Genomic DNA, 25159 nt, shown 5'->3' on the forward strand with positions numbered 1-25159 from the left:
TCAGGGATGGATTTTGCCCTCACAGGGACGGATTTTGCCCTTCCAGGAATGGATTTCACCTTCCCAGAGAACGATTTTGCCCTCCCAGTGATGGATTTCACCCTTCAAGGGATGGATTTTGCCTTTCCAGGGAAGAACTTTGCCCTGTCAGGGATGGATTTTGCCCTCCAAGGGATGGATTACTCCTGCACATCCATCCCAAACCCACTCCCCATCACTCTGGAGCTGTTCCTCCCTGTCCAGTCCCTCCAGGCTCCTGTACAATCTCCTCCAGGAGCCAAACTCCCATCCCTGGCCCTGGGCCGATGCTGACCAGCACAGATCCTGCTGCTTCTCCTCATCCATTCCTTTGGATCTGAGCAATCCCTGCTGCCCTTCCCTTCCCTCCCTGGGCACTGAGCCTGGGCACCAAGGGGGCATTTGGGGTTTTACCCACCCTGCAGTGCCCTCCCAGCCGCAGGGGATGCTGCAGGGGAGCAGAGCAGGGTTGGCAGCAGCATCTCCCCCTCAGCCCCGGGGCTGGGCTGTGAATCAGCAGCAGGAGCTGTTCCATAGGCAGCTGCCCTGAGGCACAGCTCGGGTTTCAGGGGCTCTGCTGCCTGGAAATCCTTTCTGGGAACCGCCCCAGAACACAGCAGCGGGGTCAGGCCCGGCCTGCAGCCCGGCCTGACCCTGCCCTGGCATTTCCTCTGCATGGAACACCTGGGAAAGGCAGCAGCATGGGATGCCCAGGGGGTTCAGGAGCAGGGCAAGGCACTCCTGGCACCCCAGAGTGTCACAGACACATTTTATGAAAAATCCTTTTGCCACATTTTATGAAAAATCACAGGATTTTTCTCCTGAGAAGCTGGGAGGCCTCAGAGGAAAAGAAAAACATTGATTATCTGCTGCTGTGGGATGCAACAGGTGCATCTGTGATTGGTATCATGTGGTTGTTTCTAATTAATGGCCAATCACAGCCCAGCTGGCTTGGACTCTCTGAGAGGCACAAGATTTTATTATCATTTCCTTTCCTTTCCTTTCCTCCTTCTGATAAAATCCTTTCTTCTATTTTTTTAGTATAATCTTAGTATATAATTTTCATTTCATATAATATATTTCACAAAATAATAAATCAGCCTTCTGAAACATGGAGTCAAGATTCTCATCTCTTCCCTCATCCTGGGACCCCTGTGAACACCACCACACCAGAGGACTTCCACCAGTGGGAACAACCCCAGACCTCCATCCCCAAACCCCAGAGCTCCATCCCAGCACAGCCTTTGCCTACCCAGAGCTCTCAGAGACAAGGCTGGATTCTCTCTCCCTTGCAGTAATTAAAGCCTGGTGATTATCCCACTCATCAACCAGTCTAGACAGAGTTTTCAGTGCAATTCAGGGCGAATCCACTCATTCTGCATTTCCCAGGGATGCACACACCTTAATCCAGGCAGCCAACAGGCACGGGCAGCTTTTAGCAACTCCCAAAAAATCTTTTTTCTATTCAGGACAGGCTGGAGAGGGGTTGGAGCAGAGCCCAGCAAACACAGGTGATGGAAAGCCAAAGGATTTGGGATGAAGGGCTGAAATTTTACTTCACTTTCAATTAAGTTTACGATTTCATCCATAAATTTATGAATCCAAATGGATTTAGGAGCTGCACCTTACAGGAAAACTAAAATTTTACCTGAGATACCAGAGAGCCATCAGGAAAGTCGGCAGCCCTGTAACTCATCTAGCTCCCACATTTCCACCCTGGCTCCCAAATTTCCATCCCAGCTCCCACATTTCCCATTCCAGTTCCCACATTTCCCATTACAGCTCCCAAATTTCCATCCCAGGTCCCACATTTCCTTCCCAGCTCCCACATTTCCATCCCTGCTCCCACATTTCCATCCCTGCTCCCACATTTCCCTTCTTAACTCTCACATTTCCATCCCAGCTCCCACATTTCCATCTCAGCTCCCATATTTCCCTTCCCATTTCTATTCTCAGCTCCCACATTTCCTTCTCAACTCCCACATTTCCCATCCCAGCTCCCACATTTCCCTTCTCAGTTCCCCAATTTCCATCTCAACTCCCACATTTCCCATCCTGATTCCCACATTTCCATCCCAGCTCCCACATTTCCCTTCTTAACTCTCACAATTCCATCCCAGCTCCCACATTTCCATCCCTTCCCCCAGATTTCCATCCCAGCTCCCACACTTCCCATTTTCCAGCCCATCTCCCACATTTCCCTTCTTAACTCTCACCTTTCCATCCCTGCTCCCACATTTCCCATTTCCCACGTTTCCCATCCCTGCTCTGCCCCCCATCCCTCCCCAGGCAGCACAGGGCAGCTGCTGCTCTGGGGATTTTCCTTTGTTTTCACAGCTTCAGCGATTTAAAAAGATGTAAATATGAAGGAAGGGTCAATGATTCAACAGTGATTAAGCCTGAAATATTCCACTTAGTACCCATTAGACTTTGAAAACACCCATTATGTTCCCAGAGCCTCCCCAGAGCCAGGCCTGCAATAGCCAGCCCTGGGGAAAGCAGCTTTCCTGGAAAGCTGGGGGTATTTTGTGAAAATACCCAGTTTATTTCACCAGAAAGAAAGGGGGGGAAAAAGGAAAAGACAATAAAAGAATTAATGTATTGTCCTTAACACCATTTCCCCAGAGAGAGGGGGGAAAAAAAGCAACAAAGCCTAATGGAAATTTTCTATTCCCAAAACCATTTGCACTGTTATTGTCTGCAATAACTAAAAGGAGATGAAAACATAAAAACCTCGAGCTGCTGAGAGCTGCAGGGCTGAGCACTTCTGCTTTGCCTCCCAAATAAAATTAAATTGTGCCCGAGATGGGAAGTTTCCACCTGCCAAAAACACCAACCCCCTGCAGCTGCCTCCCAAGGACTCAGAGGATGCAAAGCTCAGGAAAAATCCTCCCATCCCTGCATGGAGCAGGAAAAATCCTCCCATCCCTCTGAAAAAGCCAGGCTGCTGCTGAAACCCCCAGCATTCGCAGCATTTTTAGGAAATGTGTAATTAAGCAATGTGGGTAAATAAAGGAGGCTGATTAAGAGGGGAGCAGAGCAACTCCTTGCAAAAGGAAAGAAAATCATTCCTGCAAATCAATCTGCTCCCAGTTTAAAGCACCCGTGATGCTTTAAAGCACAATCTTGAGCAAATAATTAAGGAGAAATAAAATTAATTGGCTCAATTGCATTTCTGTCTCCTGGAGAGCTGTTGAGTGGAGGAAGAGCCACTTGTGCTGTCTCAGGGGAGCTGTCCCCAGCACCCACCCCAAACACACCCTGGGGAAGCCCAAAGAGGCACCCAAATGTATTTAATTCCTTCTTTAAAACCTGATTAAGGAGGAAAGAACTGCGTGTTCCACTCTCTGGAATGAGGGGGGACAGCTGGGACTGGGGGGGCCACAGGGACAGAGGCAGAAATGGAAATAACCCAGGAGTGACAGAAATGGAAATAACCCCAGGAGTGACAGAAATGGAAATAACCCCAGGGTTTCACTCCTGCAGCACAGCACAGAGAGATCCTGGGAAATAAATAATTCATGGGGCAGACAGTGCAAGAGGGGAAGGAGAGGAAAGGAGAAAGGAAAGGGAGAGGAAAGAAAAGGAAAAGGAGAAAGGAAATGAGAAAGGGAGAGGAAAGAAAAGGAAAAGGAGAAAGGAAATGAGAAAGGGAGAGGAAAAGAAAGAAAAAGGAGAAAGAGGGGAGAGAAAGGAAAGGAAGAAGGAAAGGAAAGGAAAGGAAAGGAAAGGAAAGGAAAGAAAGGAAAGGAAAGGAAAGGAAAGGAAAGGAAAGGAAAGGAAAGGAAAGGAAAGGAAAGGAAGAAGGAAAGGAAGAAGGAAAGGAAAGGAAAGGAAAGGAAAGGAAAGGAAAGGAAAGGAAAGGAAGGAAAGGAAAGGAAAGGAAAGGAAAGGAAAGGAAAGGAAAGGAAAGGAAAGGAAAGGAAAGGAAAGGAAAGGAAAGGCAGCGGGGGCTCTGTGCCCTGGGGGTGTGGGATATGACAGGATGCTTGCCTGGCTGCAGCCCAGCTCTACCTATCCTGATGGCCAGCTCGCTGCTGCTGCTGCCGCCGAGATCCCAGCCAGGGCTCTGCTCCTGCTTCTCCTTCGGGGCTCTGTGCTCGCAGCTCAGGGCCAGGGCGGCGTGGGGAGCGCCAGGGAACCCCTGCAAGGCAACGCAGACAGGTCAGCACGGCCCAGAGCTGCCCCAGCCCCGTGCCCAGGGCTTGGGGATGGGCTGGGGCTGATGGGGATGGGCCACAGCAGCTCCCAGCACTGCACCAGGCTGGAGAGGGACCTGAAAGTCCACCCGGTGCCACCCCCTGCCATGGCAGGGACACATTTCACTGCTCAGGGTGCTCCAGGCCCGGTCCAACCTGGCCTGGGACAGTTCCAGGGGTGGGGCAGAGACAGCTCCTGGGGAACTCCAGCCCAGCCCCTCCACACACCACAAAACCACCCCAAAACCTCAAAGCACACCCCAAAACCTCACAGCACACCCCACAGCCTCAAAGTACACCCTAAAACCTCAAAGTACACCCTAAAACCTCAAAGTACAACCCCACAGCCAGGCTAAAAACACCCCCAGGGAGGGATGTCCACCTGGAATCACCCCCAGGAGCACCCCCAGGGAGAAATGTGCAGGTGGGATCAGGTGGGATCACCTCAAGTCACCCCCAGGAGCATCCATAGGGAGAGATGTGCAGCTGGGATCCCTCCAGGAGCACCCCCAGGGAGGGATGTGCAGGTGGGATCACCTGGAATCACCCCCAGGATCATCCACAGGGAGGGATGTGCAGGTGGGATCACCTGGAATCACCCCCAGAGGGTCATATCCAGGTGGGATCACCCCCAGGAGCACCCCTGTGGAGGGATGTGCAGGTGGGATCACCTAGAATCACTCCCAGGAGCATCCACAGGGAGGAATGTCCAGGTGGAATCACTCCCAGGATCACCCCTGTGGAGGGATGTGCAGGTGAGATCACCTGGAATCACCAGGGATCACCCCAGGAGCACCCCCAGGTAGGGATGTGCAGGTGGGATCACCCCAGGAGCATGGCCAGAGAGGGATGTGCAGGTGGGATCACCTGGAATCACCCCCAGGTGCACCTACATGGAAGGATGTCCAGATGGGATCACTCCAGGAGCTCCCGCAGGAAGAGATGTGCAGGTGGGATCACCTGGAATCACCCCCAGGAGCACCCCCAAGGAGGAATGTCCAGGTGGGATCACCTGGGATCACCCCAGGAACACCCCCGGGTAGGGATGTCCAGCTGGAATCACCCCCAGGATCATCCACAGGGAGTCATATCCAGGTGGGATCACCTGGAATCACCCCCAGGGAGGGATGTCTGGGTGGGATCAGGTGGGATCATCCCCAGGAGCATCCATAGGGAGGAATGTCCAGGTGGGATCACCCAGGAGCACCCCCAGGTATGGATATCCAGGTGTGACCCCCCAGGAGCAGTGAGGGCGCAGCCCTGGGGCCAGGCCAGCAGCACAAACCATCACCCTGAGGCACAGCAGCAACAGCAGCTCCCTGGGGGGGGTCACAGGGACCCAAACAAAGGTTAAAGATGAATAACCCAATCAGCTCCTCTCCCCTCATTTGCATAACGAGTCTGAGCAGGGCCATTAATACCAATGACAGATCTGCATTAGTTCAGCTGGGAGCGCTCACCTGCACCGACCCAGCCTGAGGGGCTGGGATCCAATCCCTCAGACTGGGAGAGACAGGAAAGGGAAAAAGGAAATTTCCAGCAAATCCTGGAGATGAGAGACAGGAGAGATGGAGGAAATTTCCAGGAAACCCTGGAGATGAGAGACAGGAGGGAAAAAGAAGATTCAAAAAAACTCAACATTTCCAGTGCATGGGAAACGCTGCAAGTCTGAATTTCAGTTCTTTCACTGATACAAAATTAAGCTGATATGGTGTTGGATTTGCTTTTCATATGCCAGAATTTCAGACTGAAAAAAACCCCTATTTTCTGACTAGCCATAGCTTTTAGCCAAAATGGATAAACTTTAAGTTATACACTCAGCAGGATGGCAGAAATACTGGTGTGGTTTTCCCACATCAGACATAAAGAGAAAGTTTTCTAAGGGAGATGGCTTCAAGGAGGAGATGGCAGCTGATCTCATGGATGCTGAGGAAAGGAGGAAATTTTCAGCAAATCCTGCAGATGAGAGCCAGGAGGGAAAAAGGAGATTTCCCTTTCTGAAATTAGAAAAACCCTCAACACCTTCAGCGCATGGGAAACACTGCAAGTCTGAATTTCAGTTCTTTCACTGATACAAAATTAAGTTGATATGGTGTTGGATTTGCTTTTCATATGCCAGAATTACCTTCAGGAATCTCAGCTGGACTGGGGACAATTTGGGACAATTTGTGACAATGTTGGTGACCTCCAGGAATCCCAGCTGGATTTGGGAAGCTCAGCTGGATTTGGTGCCCTTTATTGGGCTGGGGACACTTTGTGCCAATCCTGGTGCCCTCATTGGGCTGGGGACAATCTGTGCCAATCCTGGTGCCCTCCCTGGGTTGGGGACACTTTGTGCCAATCCTGGTGCCCTCATTGGGCTGGGGACAATTTGTGCCAATCCTGGTGCCATCCCTGGGGCTGGGGACACTTTGTGCCAATCCTGATACCCTCCCTGGGGCTGGGGACAATCTGTGCCAATCCTGGTGCCCTCCCTGGGGCTGGGGACAATCTGTGCCAATCCTGGTGCCCTCCCTGGGGCTGGGGACAATCTGTGCCAGTCCTGGTGCCCTTGAGGAGAGCTCAGGACGATGCCAGCCCCGAGCCTGCAGGAGCCTTTAATTGGTGTCAGTGCCTTCCCATCACTGCGGGGAGAGCAGGAAAGGCAATGGCATTAATTAGTCGGTGGCAGTAATTAGTGTCTGCTGGAATAACCGCGGGGGTTGATTAGTGCAGAAAGGGAGAGGCTTGGACAGGAAGAACTTGGAGGAAAAACTGTTCTGGGATGTGGGAGCTCCCAGTGCTGCTGGAGTGAAGTGTGGGGCTGGCCTGAGCCTGGTGGAGAAGAAAATGAGGGGGAAAAATGTCCTTTATGTAGGAAAAGAGGTGTCCTTTGTGTGGGGAAAAGGTGTCCTCTATATGGGAAAAAACGTGCCCTGTATATGGGAAAAAATATGTTCTTTATATGGGAAAAATGTCATTTATATGGGGGAAAAGGGATCCATTATATGGGGAAAAAAGGATCCTTTATATGGGGAAAAAGGGATCCTTTATATAGGAAAAAAAGGGATCCTTTATATGGGAAAAAATGTCATTTATATGGGAAAAAGGAATCCTTTATATGGGGAAAAGGTGTACTATATATGGGAAAAAGGGGATCCTGTATATGGGAAAAAGGGGATCCTTTTTGATACAAAATAGATATTCTTTTAGATTTTAAAAAAAAACATAATAATCCTTTTAGGGAAAGAAAGGATTTGCGATCACATCCCTCTCAAAAAAGGGACTGTTTTTGATATTAAATGGGTATTGGTTTAGGTTTTTAAAAATGTATCCTTTAGGGAAACCAGGGATTTGGGATCACATCTCTCTGAAAAAAAAGGGATCCTTTTTTTACAAAAATGGGTATTCTTTTATATTAAAAAAAAAGTATCCTTTTAGGGAAAGCAGGGATTTGGGATCACATCCCTGAAAACAGGGACCCTTTCTGATACAAAATAGGTAATTTTTTAGATTTAAAAAATGTATCCTTTTAGGGAAACCAGGGATTTGGGATCACATCTCTCTGAAAAAAAAGGGATCCTTTTTTTATAAAAATGGGTATTCTTTTATATTAAAAAAAAAGTATCCTTTTAGGGAAAGCAGAGATTTGGGATCACACCCCCCTCAAAAACTGGATTGTTTTTGATATAAAATGGCTATTCTTTTGGTTTTTTTTTTAAATGTATCCTTTTAGGCAAAGCAAGGATTTGGGACCACATCCCCCTGAACAAAGGGATTTTTTTTGATACAAAATGGGTATTCTTTTAGATTTAAAAAACATAATAATGATAATAATCCTTTTAGAGAAAGCAGGGATTTGGGATCACATCCCCCTGAAAAATGGGATCCTTTTTGATATAAAATGGGTATTCTTTTAGATTTTAAAAAACATAGTGCTCTTAGGGAAAGCAGGGAATTGGGATCACATCTCCCTGGAAAAAAGGGAACCTTTTTTATAAAAATGGGTATTCTTTTATATTAAAAAAAAAAAAAAAAAAAGTATCCTTTTAGGGAAAGCAGGGATTTGGGATCACATCCCTGAAAACAGGGACCCTTTTTGATACAAAATAGGCCATTTTTTAGATTTAAAAAATGTATCCTTTTAGGGAAAGCAGGGATTTGGGATCACATCCCCTGAAATAAGGGGCACAGGGAACATCAGGGGCCATCGCTGACACCCAAACCAGGCTTTTGTAACCTCAGCCAGACCAAAACAAAAGCACAGCAATGTTTCCCCTGCTCTGGCCACAAAAAAAAAACAAACAAGAAAACAAAACAAAACCATCCCTGCAGCATCAGGAGTTTCCTGTCACTGTCACCAACTCCTGCCCGCCAGGAATCCTGGAAAAGCCCCAAGCACAACCAGCAAAATTCATTTTTGCAATGGAATAAAATGGGAATTATTGGGAATAATTGCTCCAAGCAGGGAATCTGAGCCCAGCAAAACCAGCTGGGGTGGAGATCACTCCCAGTTTGTGCTGGGAGGAGATTGGGCTGTTCCAGCCACAGCCAGACCTCCAGGGGGATTTTCTGGGTTTTATTTTATTTTCCTGACACCCCCTGCACTCTCAGAGGGGTTTGTGCCCCACAAAGTGAGATTTTAATTGAGATTTTAATAACCAGTGTGTGCTGGGAGATTTGCCTGTTCCAGCCACAGCCAAAACTTGAGGGGGATTTTCTGGGGGGGATTTTTATTTTATCCTGGGGGATTTTCATTTTATCCTTGGGAGTTTTTATTTTCCTCACACCCCCTGCACCCTCAGAGGGGTTTGGGCCCCACAAAATGAGATTTTAATTGGGATTTTAATAACCAGTGTAGGCTGGGAGGAGATTTGCCTCTTCCAGCCACAGCCAGACCTTGAGGGGGGGTTTTATTTTATCCTGGGGGATTTTTATTTTATCCTGGGGAGTTTTTATTTCATCCTGGGGGATTTTTATTTTCCCTGCACCCTCAGAGGGGGTTTGTGCCCCACAAAGTGAGACTTTAATTGTGATTTTAATAACCAATGAGTGCTGGGAGCAGATTTGCCTCTTCCAGCCACAGCCAGACCTTGAGGGGGATTTTCCTGGGGGGTTTTTATTTTACCCTGGGGGATTTTTATTTCCCTGCACCCTCAGAGGGGTTTGTGCCCCACAAAATGAGATTTTAACAACCAGCTGGGATCACCAGGAGCTGTCCTGCACACATTTACCAAACCCTGGCCAGTCCCACCCCTTTTCCCACGTGGATTTTCACGGGATTTTTGCCAGGGTGAGAGGGAAAAGCAAACAAACCTTCAATTCCCAGCTCGTTCCTGCCCAGTTTTCCCTGTGCAGAGGGGAGGGGCGGCTCTGGAGCTCTGGCAGGATGCACAGGGCTCGGGCAGCATCCATCAGCCCCAAATGAAGAGGCAGCAGCGCTAAATTTGATTATTTTAACACACGGCTTCCTCTGGGCGCTCAGGCAGCCCTGCAGACGTGAGGAGAGCCCAGCACAGCCTGGGAGAAATGCACACTCGCTGCTCATCATCCTCATCAGCCCAGAAAGGCTGGTTAAAAATATACAATAAAAACACAATTTAAAAAAATAAAAATACAATAAAAATACAATAAATATACAAAAAACTCCCCCCACAATAAAAATAAAAAATACAACAAAAATACAATTTTAAAAAATACAATAAAAATACCTGGTTACTACTGAGAATTTTGGGTTTTCTGTGCTGCCAGGCACTGACCCCCAAGAGAACTCTGCATTGACGTGGAGAGGCTTCCAAAATTCAACTCTAAAACTGAGATTACGGGTGTGGAGTTTGATAGAAGTGTGCGACATCACAGGGTGGGAAACCTCAGGGTTTAAGGGTTTAGAATATGGTAATAAATTCTATATATAGTTATAGTACTAAATTATATAGATAGCAATAGAATATATAGTAATAAATTCTATATATAGTTATAGTACTAAATTATATAGATAGTAATAGAATATATAGTATTAAATTATATAGATAGCAATAGAATATATAGTAATAAATTATATAGACAGAAATAGAATATATAGTAATAAACTATATATATAGTAATAGAATGTATAGTAATATAATAATAAAGTAATAATATATAGTAATAAAGCAAGCTGGAGGTTTTAGGGCCAAGGCTGCTCCTTCTTCACCTTCTCCTCCATGGATTTATAAAAATCCACATCCACATTGTGGGCCACAGGTACTTAGTTAAAGAGTTAAAAATAAAAATAATTTAGGTGTCATTTCTTAATTAGACAATTTATCTTTAAAAAAAAACTTGTAGAAAGAAAGACAGGGCTCCATTTTTAGTTTGTGCTGCAGAACTGAGGGTTTGTGAGACTGTGACAGGGATAAGAGCTGATAAACATCTGAGTCCCAACAAGAAATACCGTCTTGAAATAAAAGGCATAAATAGATAATAATAATAAAAGTAAAAAAATAAAAAGCATAAATAATATAAAAATAAATAAATAATAAAATAAATACATGAAATAAAATAATAATAAAAAACATACAATAGATAAAAATAAAAAATAAAATAAATAATATAAAAAAATAAGTAAGAAATACGTGAAATAAAATAATAAAAAGCATAAAATAAATAAAAATAATAGAAAAATAAAGAGGATAAATAAATAATATAAAAATAAATGAACAATGAAATAATAAGCCTAAAATAAAATAATTTAAAAGCATAAAATAAAATAAATAATAATAAAACTAAAAAGTAAAATAATAAAATAAATCATATAAAAATTAATAATATAGAAATAAAAGCATAAATAAATAAAAAATAATATAAAAATAAAAAGCATAAATCAATAATAATATGATTATTAATAAAGAAATAAAAAGCATCAATAAAAAGCATAAAAATCATGCTTAGTAAAAAGCAGAAAAGGCAGCCAAAGCTCCTGGTGAGTCAGAGCTGGGATTCCCCCAGCAGCAGCTCCTGCAGTGACAGAGCCTCCCCTGCTCCTCCTGACACCCTAATGGCAGGTTTGCCTTTCATGAGGGGGAATTAATTGGGGGTTGCGCTCTGAGCAGCCTCAGAGGCACCAACTGAGCTCAAACCGAGCTCAAACCGAGCTCAGACAGGGCTGGGGAGCGGCAGAGCCCGGATAAACAGGGGGTGGTGCAGGAGGGATCATCCCCTGCTCCTGGGAAACGCTCCTGGGCCAGGCACACACAGAGAGGAGAATGCAGGGAGCAAAGGCTGAGCCTGGAGGGGGGAAAAAACAGGGAATGTCAGAGATAGGAGGGGAGAAAAACCCATGGAATGTCAGAGACGGGAGGGAAAAACCCAGGGAAATGTCAGAGGGGAAGGGGGAAAAAACCCAGGGAATGAATATCAGAGCCAGGAGGGGAGAAAAACCCAGGGAATGTCAGAGGAGGAGGGGGGAAAGTCCATGGAATGTCAGGGACAGGAGGGGGGGGGGGGAAAACCAGGAGAGAAAAGCCCATGGAATATCAGACCAGGAGGGAATGTCAGAGCCAGAAGGAGGAAAAAGCCAGGAGGGAAAATCCATGGAATACCAGAGCCAGGAAGAGGGAAAAGCCCATGAATGTCAGAGCAGGTGGGGGGAAAAGCCAGGAGGGAAAAGCCATGGAATACCAGAGCCAAGAGGAGGGAAAAGCTCATGGAATGTCAGACCAGGAGGGGAGAAAAGTCCATGGAATATCAGACAAGAAGGAGGGAAAAATCAGGAAGGAAAAGCCCAGGGAATGTCAGACCAGAAGGAGGGAAAAGCCAGGAGGGAAAAGCCATGGAATGTCAGAGCCAGGAGGGGAGAAAGAGGGGGGAAAAGCCCAGGGAATACCAGACCAAAAGGAGGAAAAGGCAGGAGGGAAAAGCCCATGGAATGTCAGGGCCTGGAGGGGAGAAAAGCCCAGGGAATGTCAGACCAGAAGGAGGAAAAAGCCCAGGGAATATTAGGCTAGGAGGAAGGAAAAGCCCATGGAATACCAGACAAGGAGGGAAAAGCCAGCAGGGAAAAGCCCATGGAATGTCAGGACCAGGAAGAGGGAAAAGCCCAGGGAATGTCAGACAAGAAGGAGGGAAAAGCTCATGGAATATATCAGAGCCAGAAGTGGAGAAAAACCCATGGAATATCAGAGCCAGGGGGGAAGAAAAGCCTGTGGAATATCAGGTCCAGGAGGAAGGAAAAGCCATGGAATATATCAGAGCCAGGAGAAGGGAAAAGCAGGAGGGAAAATTCCATGGAATCCCAGACCAGGAGAAAGGAAAAGCCCAGAAAATGTCAGAGCAGGAGGAGGGAAAAGCCAGAAGGGAGAAGCCCATGGAACACCAGCAGCCTTGCCAGCAATTCCTGCTCCAGGGAAGGAGGCTCAGGATGGAGAGGGGAAGGAGGATGGAGAGGGGAAGGAGGATGGAGAGGGGAAGGACGACGGAGACGGGAAGGAGGATGGAGACGGGAAGGAGGATGGAGACGGGAAGGAGATGGAGAGGGGAAGGAGGATGGAGACGGGGAAGGATGACGGAGACGGGAAGGATGACGGAGACGGGAAGGATGACGGAGACGGGAAGGATGACGGAGACGGGAAGGAGGATGGAGAGGGGAAGGAGGATGGAGACGGGAAGGAGGATGGAGACGGGAAGGAGGATGGAGAGGGGAAGGACGACGGAGACGGGAAGGAGGATGGAGACGGGAAGGAGGATGGAGACGGGAAGGAGGATGGAGAGGGGAAGGAGGATGGAGACGGGAAGGAGGATGGAGAGGGGAAGGAGGATGGAGACGGGAAGGAGGATGGAGACGGGAAGGAGGATGGAGACGGGAAGGAGGATGGAGAGGGGAAGGAGGATGGAGAGGGGAAGGAGGATGGAGACGGGAAGGAGGATGGAGACGGGAAGGAGGATGGAGAGGGCTCTGTGCAGAGCAGCAGCTCATGCAAGGAAGAATTAAGATTTAAGATTTAAGCCAGGATTTCTGTCCCTGTTTCTCCCAGAGGGATTTCCCACCCCACCACCCCAAACCCCACACACCTGAGCAGGGCGGGAGGGACTGAACCCCAAGCCCAGCTCCCAACCAGGAGCTCTGCAGCTCCAGCTCCAGAGCACCCCCAAATAACGCTTCTATCAAACGCCTGACGCATAATGAGAGAGAATCCTAATTAAGAGCAGCTGACAAATTGCACTGCGGCAGTAAATAAGCCTTTACCTCCATTAATAAAACAAAATGCTCGGGTAGAAATTAGGATAATTAGCATTTTGTGGGGGCTTTTGGCAAATAATTCCATCCCTACCCAGCCACCACTGGATCGCAAGCACTAAAGTGCTGCCCAGGGGTGGGAAACAGCCAGGTTTTCATGGATAAAGATGGAAAAATAAAATCATTTTGGGGTTCTGAGTCTTTTACAGGATCCCATGGGTGGGTTTGTGGTCAGGGATTTGCAGGGCAGAAATCCCACCTGGGACAGGAGGCAGAGATCAATCCCTCATGGATCTATAAACATATATACATGTAGATGCATGTGTATGTGTGTATATATATAAATATAAAATTATAAATGTGTATATATATGATTATATCTATTATATATATATTATTTCTATATATTTTATATACATTGTATATATTTTTATATGTATATATATAAACTATATATACATATATATAATTATATAAACTATAAAAATTTATATTATTTATATTTTATTTAGATCATATTTATTATATACATTATATATATCATATATGTGTGTATATATAAAATTATATATATGTATATATAATTATATAATATATATAATTATAGATATTATATATACTATATATTTTCATATACATTATATATATTTAATATGCATATAAATATTTTATGCATTATATATATTTTATGCATTATTTTTATTTATGTGTATATGTGTGTATTATATATATATATATATATATGTGTGTATGTATATATGTATGTATATATAAAACCATATATTATAAATTAATTAAACCCTCGCCCAGGTAACTCTGGGTTATTTCAGAGATAGAAGAGAAGGAGGTTTCCCAATGGGAGACTTTCCTACATCCCCAAAAACCCCGAAGTTTTTCCCCCCCAGAGCCAGATCCCTCCTTGCTCCCCCAGCCTGTGGAAAAGGGCCAGGGCTGCACAAAACCAAACAAACACCAGGGCTGCTGTTTGTTTTGCCCTGAGCAAAGGAAATCTGAGCAAAGCAGGCAATTCCTGCCTGCCCTGGGGCTGAGATCCACCAAAATCCAAAATCAGGGAGTTCTGGGAGCCCCAGGGGCTGCTCTGCACCCAAACCCACCCTGAGAGAGGGGTGACACCACTGAGGGTGGATAAAAACCCTCTGAGAACACCCAGAGCCACCCCAGCCGCGTCCCCAAGTGCCACAGGAATGAATATCAGGCCAGATGATGAATGAATTGAGGCCACAGAGCCTCAAAGCCCTCAGGGATGGGGTCTGCAAGCAAGCCAGGCTTATTTTTGGTGAATAAAATCCAACAAAAGCAGGAATTATCTGCGAGTTTTCCCATGATCACCAGCCTCAATCCATAATCAGAACAGATAACTCTGCTGAAGTCCTGACAGCAATCCTATTTCATGTTTCTTTCACCATTTTTTGATCACATTATTTTTGCCCCTTTATGGCTTCTTGTGGGGAATTTCCTACAACATTTTGCAGGAGTATTTTGAATTTCCTACAATATTTTTGTAGGAAAACACGAAATATTTTGTATTTCCTTAATTTCCCAACAACATTAAATTTAATTTAATCCAATTTAATATTGTAGGGACAAAATAATAGTACAAAGATGGACTTTTTTTGGTTGTGTCACTTTATTCTCCACATTTTGGGCCAGCTCCTGGTGCTGCCAATTTGCACCTGGACGTGAAAACCCAGCAGGGAATGCCTGAAACTCGGAGCCAGGGGCTGGGAATCCTCTGGAGCACATCCCAACCCCAATAAACCCCAAACTGTGAACAAGCAGCACATCCCAACCCAAATAAATCCCAAATTCTGAACAAGCAGCACATCCCAACCCCAATAAAACCCAATAAAACCCCATAAAACCCAATAAAACCCCAAACTCTGAAACCAAACCCACCCCAGGCAGCAGAGCTGCACGACAGCTCTGAAGGATGGGAATAATAACACTTAATTCCAGCATTCTTCTGCCTTTCAGCAGACCCAAATAGCTGCTGAGCCATCAGGGACCTGCTGCAGTGAATTTTTAAAGTAAAACTTTCCCTCAGAGAGGTTTTGGGTTTTGGCAGGGAAGATGTGCTGAGCCCCAAACCCTTTTTAAGAAAGGCACCAGAGGCTCACCCAGCACCATCAGCACCCAAAAAAAAACCCATTTAAAGGAAAAATCAGGTTAAAGTGAGGTTCCACGCCAGGAAATCTGAGGAAATGATTTTTTTTCCAAAGCCCCTGGGATGTGTTTTTGCCCTCCAAGTGCCCTCAAATCCTTTGGGGAGCTTTGCCAACCCCACCAGCATCCCCTGCTCAGCTGGAGGATGAACAAACACCCGGGGGAAAGGCAAAGATGAAGATGGGATAGATGAAATCTGCTTTTTGTGAGGGGTGGAATGGCTCCAGCTGCTGGGAGCTTAACCCTTCCCGTGCCAGAGCAAACCCCAAACTCTGGGGTGCTCCAGGAAAACCCTTCTGGGCTGACAAGGAGTCAGTAAAAGCTTTTAGAGGTGGTTTTTATCCAGCCTGGAGCTGTGCCCAGATTCCCATCCTGCAGTACAACCTCTGCTCTCTGCCCAAAATATCCCCAAAACACCCCAAATTCCCATCCTGAAGGAGAAACATCTGTTCTCTGCCCAAAACACCCCCAAATTCCCATCCTGAAGGTGGCAACCTCTGTTCTCTGCCCAAAATATCCCCAAAACATCCCCAAATTCCCACCCTGCAGTGCAGCCTCTGTTCTTTTCAAAATATCCCCAAAATTCCCATCCTGAAGATGCAACCTCTGTTCTCTGCCCCTAAATTCCCATCCTAATTTCAAAAATATAATTGTTTAGGAAGGAAGGAAGGAAGGAAGGAATTTAGGAAGGAAGGAAGGAATTTAGGAAGGAAGGAAGGAATTTAGGAAGGAATGAAAGAAATTTAGGAAGGAATGAAAGAAATTTAGGAAGGAAAGAGTGAATTTAGGAAGGAAAGAGTGAATTTAGAAATTTTCATTTCAAGGGAGGCTCCTGCCTTCCTCAGCACACACCTGCCTTTCCAAACCAGGACACAGTGACCCCACAACACCCAGCAATTCTCCTCACAGCTGACTGAGCTGTGACCCCTCTCCAAAACCCAGGGAAATGGGAAGGTTGGTGCTACAGCCTCCTAAAACCTCCCACTCCTTCCTCACAACCACAGGGCAGGAAAATCCCACTGAACTCAACGTGAAAACTGAAAGAACTCCTTGGAAATGTGTGGAAATTCTTCCCTGGGTGCACCATTGTGAAAACTGAAGGATCTCCTTGGAAATGTGGAAATTCTTCCCTGGGTGCACCATTGTGAAAACTGAAGGATCTCCTTGGAAATGAGGTGGAAATTCTTCCCTGGCTGCCCCATTCTGGTGCTGGCAGCAGCAGAATCCAGCAGCTCCCCATTTATTTGTATTTTGAGCAGCAGTGCCAGGGCTGGCAGCTCTGCCTGTGCAGCCCCTGGGACACAGGGAGGTCACACCTGAGCTGTGAGAGAGGGAGGTGCCAGCAGAAGGACAAAGGCACGAGTGTGAAAGGGGAAAAACAGAGAGATTATAAAAATATAACAGAGCTCAGAGAGTCTGAACTGCATCCAGCACTGCCAGAGCCAGGCAGGGCTCAGGGAAATCACAAATTCATTAATCTGGGAGAGAATTCACCATGCCCAGCTACCAGCTGGTGTTCCCTGCAGCTGGGAGGAAGGGCAGGAATGCCCAGAATGGGAATTCCCTCTGACAGCACTGGGATGAACCCCCAAACTGGGAATTACCAGTGACAGAACTGGGAGGAGCCTCCAAACTGGGAATTCCCATTGACAGAACTGGGAGGAGCCTCCAAACTGGGAATTCCCATTGACAGCACTGGGAGGAGCTCCCAAACTGGGAATTCCCATTGACAGCACTGGGATGAGCTCTCAAACTGGGAATTCCCATTGACAGCACTGGGATGAGCTCTCAGACTGGGAGTTCCCATTGACAGCACTGGGATGAGCTCTCAAAATGAGAATTCCCATTGACAGCACCAGGACGAACCCCCAAACTGGGAATTCCCACTGATGAACACTGGGATAAGCCCCCAGACCGAATTTTCACTGATGAAAACTGGGAGGAGCCCCCAAACTGGGAATTCCCATTGACAGCACAGGGAGGAGCTCCCAAACTGGGATTTCCCAGTGACCAGGACTGATATGAGCTCCTAAAACTGGGAATTCCCATTGACCAGCACTGGGAAGAACACCCAAACTGGGAATTCCTCACTGACAGCACTGGGATGAGCCTCCAAAGTGGGAATTGCCACTCACAGGACTGGGAGGAGCTCCCAAACTGGGAATTCTCAGTGACCAGTACTGGGATGAGCTCCCAAAACTGAGATTCCCACTGACAGCACCGGGATGAACCCCCAGCCCCACAATCCCACAAATGAACACTGGGATGATTCCTCAGCCCCACAATCCCACTGATGAACATTGGGCTGACCCTCCAAGCCCAGCCCCACTCACCAGCTCTGGGATGATCCCCCAGCCCCACAATTCCATAAAAGAACACTGGGATTATCCCCCAGCCCCACTCACCAGCTTTGGCAGCAGCCCCCAGCCCCACAATTCCCATAAAAGAACACTGGGATGAGCCCCCAGCCCCACAATTCCCATAACAGAACAGTGGGATGATCCCCAGCCCCCACAATTCCCATAACAGAACACTGGGGATGGGATCCCCAGCCCCACAATTCCCATAAAAGAACACTGGGATGAGCCCCCAGCCCCACTCACCAGCTCTGGCAGCAGCAGGTCGGCCCCGTAGACGAACGCTGCCCCCAGGGCAAAGCCAGCAGCCACGGGGAAGAAGGAGAAGGCCCCAAAGGTGCCGGATTCCTGGGCCAGCTCGATGGCAGGGGCCAGCAGGGACCAGTAGGAGGCTGCCAGCATCACCTGGGGACAGGAGGGGAGCAGTGAGAGCCACGGGGAGGGAGGGAAGGGAATCCCAGAGCAGGAATGGATGCAGGGAGCAGCAGAGCCCAGAGGGGGCTGGGGAAAGGGACCCCAGGAAATCCCCTGGGCAGGGGGCTCAGAGCCCCACAATGGTGTGGGCTGGAAAAAACCTCAAAGCTCATCCAGTGCCACCATGGCAGGGGACACCTGACCTGTCCCAGGTGCTGCCAGCCCCTGTCCAGCCTGGCCTGGGCACTGCCAGGGGCAAGAACAGCTGCTGTGGGCACTTGGGACAGCATCACAACACCATCAGTGGGGATTCCTGCCAGCGTCCCAACACCCTCACTGGGGATTCTTTCAGATTTCCATCCCAAACCCTCCTGCCAGTGCCCCGACACCCCTCAGTGGGAATTCCTCACTGGGAATTCCTTCCCAATTTCCATCCCAAACCTCCTGCCAGTGGCCCCGGACACCTTCCAGAGAATTCCTCCCCAGTTTCCATCCTAAATCTCCTGCCAGTGTCCCAACACCATCAGTGGGGATTCCTCCCCAATTTCCACCCCAAACCCCCCTGCCAGTGTCCCCACACCCTTCCCAATTTCCAACCTAAACCTCCTGCCAACGTCCCAAGAGCTTCCCAGAGAATTCCTTTCAAATTCCCAACCCAACCCCCTGCCAGTGTCCCGACACCTTCCCAATTTCCAACTTAAACCTCCTGCCAACGTCCAAGAGCTTCCCAGAGAATTCCTTCCCCACTCCCAAAACTTCCTGCCAGTGTCCCAACACCCTCACTGGGAATTCCCTCCCCAATTTCAAATTTTGGTCCCAGCACCCTTCCCAATTTCCACTCCAAACCCCCTGCCAGTGTTCCCAACACCTTCCCAACTCCCAACCCAAACCTCCGCCAGAATTCTCTCCCTTCACTGGGAATTCCTCCCCAGTTCCCAATCCAAACCTCCTGCCAGTGTCCCAAGAGCCTCCCACAGAAATCTTTCCCAATTTCCAGCCTACACCTCCTGCCAGTTTTCCCAACACCATCCCAGGGAATTCCTCCCCAGCTCCCACCCCAAACCTCTGCCAGTGTCCCATGAGCCTCCCACAGAATTCTTTTCCCAGTTTCCACCCCCAAATCTCCTGCCAGTCTCCCAACACCATCCCAGGGAATCCCTCCCCAGCTCCCACCCCAAACCTCCCCTCCTGCAGCCCAGCCCAGCCCAGGGCTCAGCTCTGTCAGCCCCGAGCAGGAGCAGAGCTGCCCGTGCTGCCCCAGCCCGGGGCTGCCTGTGGGAACACGCGAGTGCCGAGAGTGAGCAAGAGCAGCGGGGCTGTCACGCCAGCCTGCAGCAGGGCTGTCACACCTCATCCCTCAAATGCCACCTCCTGTGACAAACAACCACACGGCGCAGCGGGAGAGGCTGGGAGGGTGCTGCTGTCCAGCTCGCTGTGAGCATCTCATCCCTGCACGGCAAACAGAGCTCAGCCCCCAGACCTGCCAGGATCCCACGGCTCAGGGCTCCCGGGGCAGCGCCGACACGGCTCTGAGCCAGCTGCAGCAAAAGGGAATTGTTCCATTTATTCCGTTCATCGCGGTTGGTTCTGGCAGCCCCAGGGGCTGGGAGGGTTTGCCATGGATTCCCGGAGCACCCCGAGGTGCCAGGGAGTCCCTCAGCAGCTTCTCCTCAGCCCAGCCCTGAGCCCAGGGGGGGATTTGGGGATTTAGGATCACCCAGGGCAGGGGCAGAGCTGGGCTCAGCTGATTTAGGATCCCCTGGAGCTGAGGGACCCCAAATCATCACTGGGGGAACCCCAAAGCCTCACTGAGGGAGCCCCAAAGCTCAGGGACCCCAAATTATCACTGGGGGACCCCAAAGCTTTTAGGGACCCCAAAAAGCATCACTGTGGGACCCCAAAGCATCACTGGGGAACCCCAAATCCTGCCCTGGGCTCCAGCAGTGGCAGAGGGGACAAGCACCAAGCAGTGACCCCAGATCTGTGCCCTCCTCTGGTGGGGATCCCTCCAAACCCAACAGGATTTAATGCCCAAACCTCTCCCAGGGCTGGCACCTCCTTCCACAGGGATCCAGTGCAGGGATCCCCCAAATTCTGACCCCCAAACCCAGGGATCCTGCAGGGCCCCCGTGGCTGGGGAGCCTCGTTTGGAGTGAAAATTCAGAAAGGAAAAAGGAAAAAAAGGAAAAAGGAAAAAGGAAAAAAAGGGGGAAAATGTGGATAAATTGAAGTGGGATGTACATCCCAGTGCATCCCAGTACAATTTATCCACAGAGCCAGGGCTGGGCTGCAATTAAACCCCTGATTAAATCAGGAGGGCCTGGCCTCCCTCCTGTGGGATCCCTGGGATGGGATGGGGACACCAAGGGACACTGGGGAGCTGGAAATGCTGGAAAAGGAGTGGGAAGGGCAGGTGGAAGGTGAAAACATTGTCAGGGCACTTTCCTTGCCAAACTTTTCCACTTGGCTTCATGGAAGCTCCATTAAGCAGAGCTGAGAGAGCTCCTGGTGCTGTTTTAGGGAATGTTTGATCCCAGGGTACCTGGGGAGGGTTGAGGATGATTTCCTGCTCCATTTGGGACAGGGGAAAAACCAAAGTGCAGCCCAGGCACAGGGAAAGCTGCAGGTGTTTGTTCCTGGTGGCTGAGCCCAGCCCTGCAGCACCACGGAGAAAAAAATAAATGAACAAAAAAATTTAAAAATCTCATTTAAGGATATCAAGATTTAAGAGAAAAAGCAGAATTTGCCATCAGATGCCCCAGCAAGCAAAGCTTTGTCTCTATGGAAACACAAAAGCTCAGAGCTCCTGCCTGCAGAACTGGGATCAGCTGGGACTGCAGAGAGGGGGAACTGAGGCAGGGAAAGGCGCTCCCAGTACAGCCCAGTACATCCCAGTACAGCCCAGTTCCATTTATCCACGTGCCCAGGGCTCACCCCAGCACCCACAGAGCAGCTGCAGGGAAAAAAGGGGGAAAGGAAGGGAAAAAGGGGGAAAAGGAAAGGGACAAAAGGGTGAGAAAGGAAGGGGAAAAAGGGGGGGAAATAAAGGGGAAAAAGGGGGAAGAGAAAAAAGGGGGAAAAAGGAAAGGGGAAAAAGGGGAGGAAATAAAGGGGGAAGGGAAGGGGAAAAGGGGGGCAAAGGGAAAAAAGGATAGGAAAGGAAAGGGGAAAAGGGGGAAAATGAAAGGGGGAAAATGAAAGGGGGAAAATGAAAGGGGGAAAATGAAAGGGGGAAAATGAAAGGGGAAAATGAAAGGGGAAAATGAAAGGGGGGAAAGGAAAGGGAAAAAAGGGGGGAAAGGAAAGGGAAAAAGAGGAAAAAAGGGGGGAAAGGGAAGGAAAAAAGGGGAAAAAGGGGGGGAAGAAAGGAAGGGAAAAAAGGGGTACAGGGAAAGGAAAGAAGGAAAAAAAGGGGGGAAAGAAGAAGGAAAAGGGAGGACAAGGAAAGGCTCCTTGTGTTGCTGAACCCTTTTGAGGCAGGGAAAAGGTGCAGACCCAGCTGTTGGCCAAGCAATGGCAACGCTGCCCAGCTGGGAAAACTCAAATTTTGGGGGATCCTGGTGTCCCCAATGTCCCCTGGCCCCTCCAGGCACAATCCCCCTCCTGCTCTGGGCGCTGCCAGCTGGCAGAGCTGAGGGCACAGCCAATGTTTGCAGGAGCTCAGCCACACCAGGGCCGGGCAGGGCTGGCTCTGAGCTGTGCCAGGGGCACCTGGTGGCCCCAGCCAGGGCAGCAGCTCCTGATCCTGCTGGGATCCCTGCAGAAACGTCAGCCCAGGGATCCCCCACTGCCTCCAAAGGGGGAAAATCCTCACCCTGCAGGGAGCAAACACAGCCCTGGCACCCACCTGGCACACAGGTGACACAGCCAGGTGACACAGCCAGGTGACACAGCCCAGCACACTGGGAGCACTGGGATGGGCTGGGGGCTCTGTGCCTGCCTGGCTTGGTGCTTTAAACCCTCAGGAGCAGAGGGAGGGCAGAGCTGCAGCTCTCCATGGAGGCTGGGTGTGCAATGTGGGGCTCTGTCCTGCAGGATAAACCTGGAATTGTGGGGTCTGGGAGCTGTGCAGGGGTGTGGGAGCTGTGCAGGGGTTGGGGAATGCGGGGCTGGCACTGCCCAGGTGCTGGAGCCCCACCCAGGCTCATTAAACCCCCTTTGTTTCCCTCATTAATTATCGAGTCCAGCTGCTGGGGCACCACCCCCAGAGCACATCCAGGCGCCCTCCAGCACCTGCAGGGTGGGGCTGAGCAGCTGGACTCGATAATTAATGAGGGATTTAATGAGCCTGCGTGGGGCCCCAGCACCTGGGCAGTGCCAGCCCCGCATTCCCCAACCCCTGCACAGCTCCCAGACCCCACAATTCCAGGTTTATCCTGCAGGACAGAGCCCCACATTGCACACCCAGCCTCCATGGAGAGCTGCAGCTCTGCCCTCCCTCTGCTCCTGAGGGTTTAAAGCACCAAGCCAGGCAGGCACAGAGCCCCCAGCCCATCCCAGAGCCCCCAGGAAAGGGAAAATTGAACTGCAGAGAGCCAAGGGGGCCTCGTGCCCATCCTGGTGCCACCTCCACCCTCAGCCCTTCCCTGCCCTCAGGGAACCACCCAAGGGATTTAGCTCGAGTGGAGAACCCAACCAAGCGTGGAGGGGCTGCAGAGAGCACGGGGAGGGGGAGGAGGAGGAGGAGGAGGAGGAGGAGGAGGAGGAGGAGGAGGAGGCTGCACTCACCCCTGCAGCAAAGCCCAGGCTCCCATCCAGGATCCGCCTCTGGAAATAAAAGCAAACAATAAAACCACAATGAAACCACCCTGAGCTGGTGTGAGGGCACTGCCCACAGGGCTGGGAGAGGGTGCCCAGGCTGGGGAGGGCTCAGAGGGGGAGTTTGGGCAGGAATTGTGGCCTGGCATGGCAGGATGGGGGGCCCAGAGCAGCTGTGGGTACCCTGGAATAGGAGGATGTGGTGCCCACAGCAGCTGTGGGTGCCCCTGGAGCCCTGGCAGTGCCCCAATCCAGGCTGGCACTGGGGTTTGGGCACACCTGGGGGTGTCCCTGTCCCTCCCGGGGCAGGTTTCACCCCCTCCCCAAGGAAGCAAAGCCAAGGGAGCCTCCCTGAGCAGGCAGCTCCTGAATAAAGCATCACAAGACTGAGGCATAAATAATGAATCCAGCTCGGGCAATCTGGAGCACCCTGGCCAAGGAGGGCTCTAATTTTGGATCCAGGATGACTTGGAGCTCCTCACTCTGCTCCTTCTGAGCAGGGCTGACCCAAATCCTGCCCTGGAAACCAGAGCCAGGTTAGAGGCAGGGGAGCTGCAGCTGCCCACAGAGCCCCAGGGGCACATTCCAGGCTCACAAATTTGATTTTTGATTTCCTTCCCGTCCTGGTGATGGGAGAGGAGCTGGGGTTTTGCTCTTCTTGCCCCTCAGAGCTGGGAGCAGGCAGGGAAAGCCAGGCAGGAGCAGGGCACAGCTCAGATCCTGAGGGGTGCCAGGCCTCACCTGGCCCTGGAGTGGGATCCTGTGGGATCTGTGGGATCCTGGGGCTGAGGGGATGATTCCAGGGGTTCAGGGACTGATCCCAGGGTCAGGATCTTGTGGGATCTGTGGGATCCCAGGGGCTGATTCCAGGGACTCAGGGGCTGATCCCAAGAGCTCACCTGCCCTTGGATTGGGATCTGTGGGATCCCAGGGCTCAGGGGTTGATCCCAGGGGTTCAGAGGCTGCCCTGGGGTTGGAATCCTGTGGGATCTGTGAGATCCCAGGGCTCACCTGCCCTTGGATTGGGATCCTGTGGAATTTCAGGGGCTGATCCCAGGGTTGGGATCCTATGAGATCTGTGGGATCCTGGGATTCAGGGGCTGCTCCCAGCACTCAGGAGCTGATCCCAAGGTCAGGATCCCATGGGATCTGTGGGATTCCAGGGCTCAGGAGTTGCCCCACGGTTGGGATCCCGTGGCACCTGTGGGATGCAAGGCCCAGGGGCTGACTCCAGGGGCTGCCCCAGAGTCAGGATCCTGTGGGATCTGTGGGATTCCAGGGCTCAGGGACTAATCCCAAGGTCAGGATCCCGTGGGATGCGCGGGACCCCTGCCCTTGGACTGGAATCCTGTGGGAGCCCAGGCTCACCTGGCCTCTGGAGAACACGAACACCAGCGCTGACCCCGCTGCCGTCAGGGCCCAGGTGAGCAGAGTGCCCAGCAGTGCCTGCAGCCCTGGGCCCAGCCCCGGGATCATCCTGGCCTGGGAGAGAAAAACAGCACTGGGGGAACAGCCAGAGACCCCCAAACCCCTGTGCACCACCTTGGGAGAACAGCCAGAGACCCCAGAGACCCCCAAACCCCTGTGCACCACCTTGGGAGAACAGCCAGAGACCCCAGAGACCCCCAAACCCCTGTGCACCACCTTGGGAGAACAGCCAGAGACCCCAGAGACCCCCAAACCCCTGTGCACCACCTTGGGAGAACAGCCAGAGACCCCCAAACCCACCCAGACCCCTCTGCCCCACAGGGCGCACAGCCAGCCCAACCATCCCCTCCTAAACTCCCTGTCCCCCTTAGGCCAGGCTTTGCAATCTAAGCTGAGCCCATCAGGACCCACCTGGAGCAGAACCCCAGCAGGGTTTGGGGTCACACCTCGCCCAGACCCCTTTTCGTGCCCCCAGCCTGATTTTCCTGGTGGGGAAGGTGGAAAACCTCACAGTACCTGGTACCTGCAGCTTGGGAAAGGGGAAAAGGGCAACAAATCCCGAGGGAAATGGGCAATGAACCCCAGAAAATCAGCAATGAACCCCAGAA

General features: G+C 50.1%; 1 protein-coding gene across 1 annotated transcript in view; it reads right to left on the reverse strand.

The window, feature by feature from the left end:
• SLC39A11 (solute carrier family 39 member 11) overlaps positions 1–25159 on the reverse strand; it is a 65336-nt gene that overhangs the window by 38960 nt on the left and 1217 nt on the right. Inside the window, exons 2-5 of the mRNA XM_054293138.1 lie at positions 24492–24605; positions 23094–23132; positions 18198–18356; positions 4012–4162 (exon numbers count right to left, since the gene is read on the reverse strand). Coding sequence (XP_054149113.1) covers positions 4012–4162; positions 18198–18356; positions 23094–23132; positions 24492–24599 — 457 coding nt within the window. The 5' untranslated portion in view covers positions 24600–24605. The remainder of the gene's footprint in view (positions 1–4011; positions 4163–18197; positions 18357–23093; positions 23133–24491; positions 24606–25159) is intronic.

The sequence above is a fragment of the Melozone crissalis genome, unplaced genomic scaffold (genome assembly GCF_028551555.1).
Source record: "Melozone crissalis strain CALT ecotype California unplaced genomic scaffold, PUWL_Pcris_2 ptg000129l_1, whole genome shotgun sequence".
Classification (NCBI taxonomy): domain Eukaryota; kingdom Metazoa; phylum Chordata; class Aves; order Passeriformes; family Passerellidae; genus Melozone; species Melozone crissalis.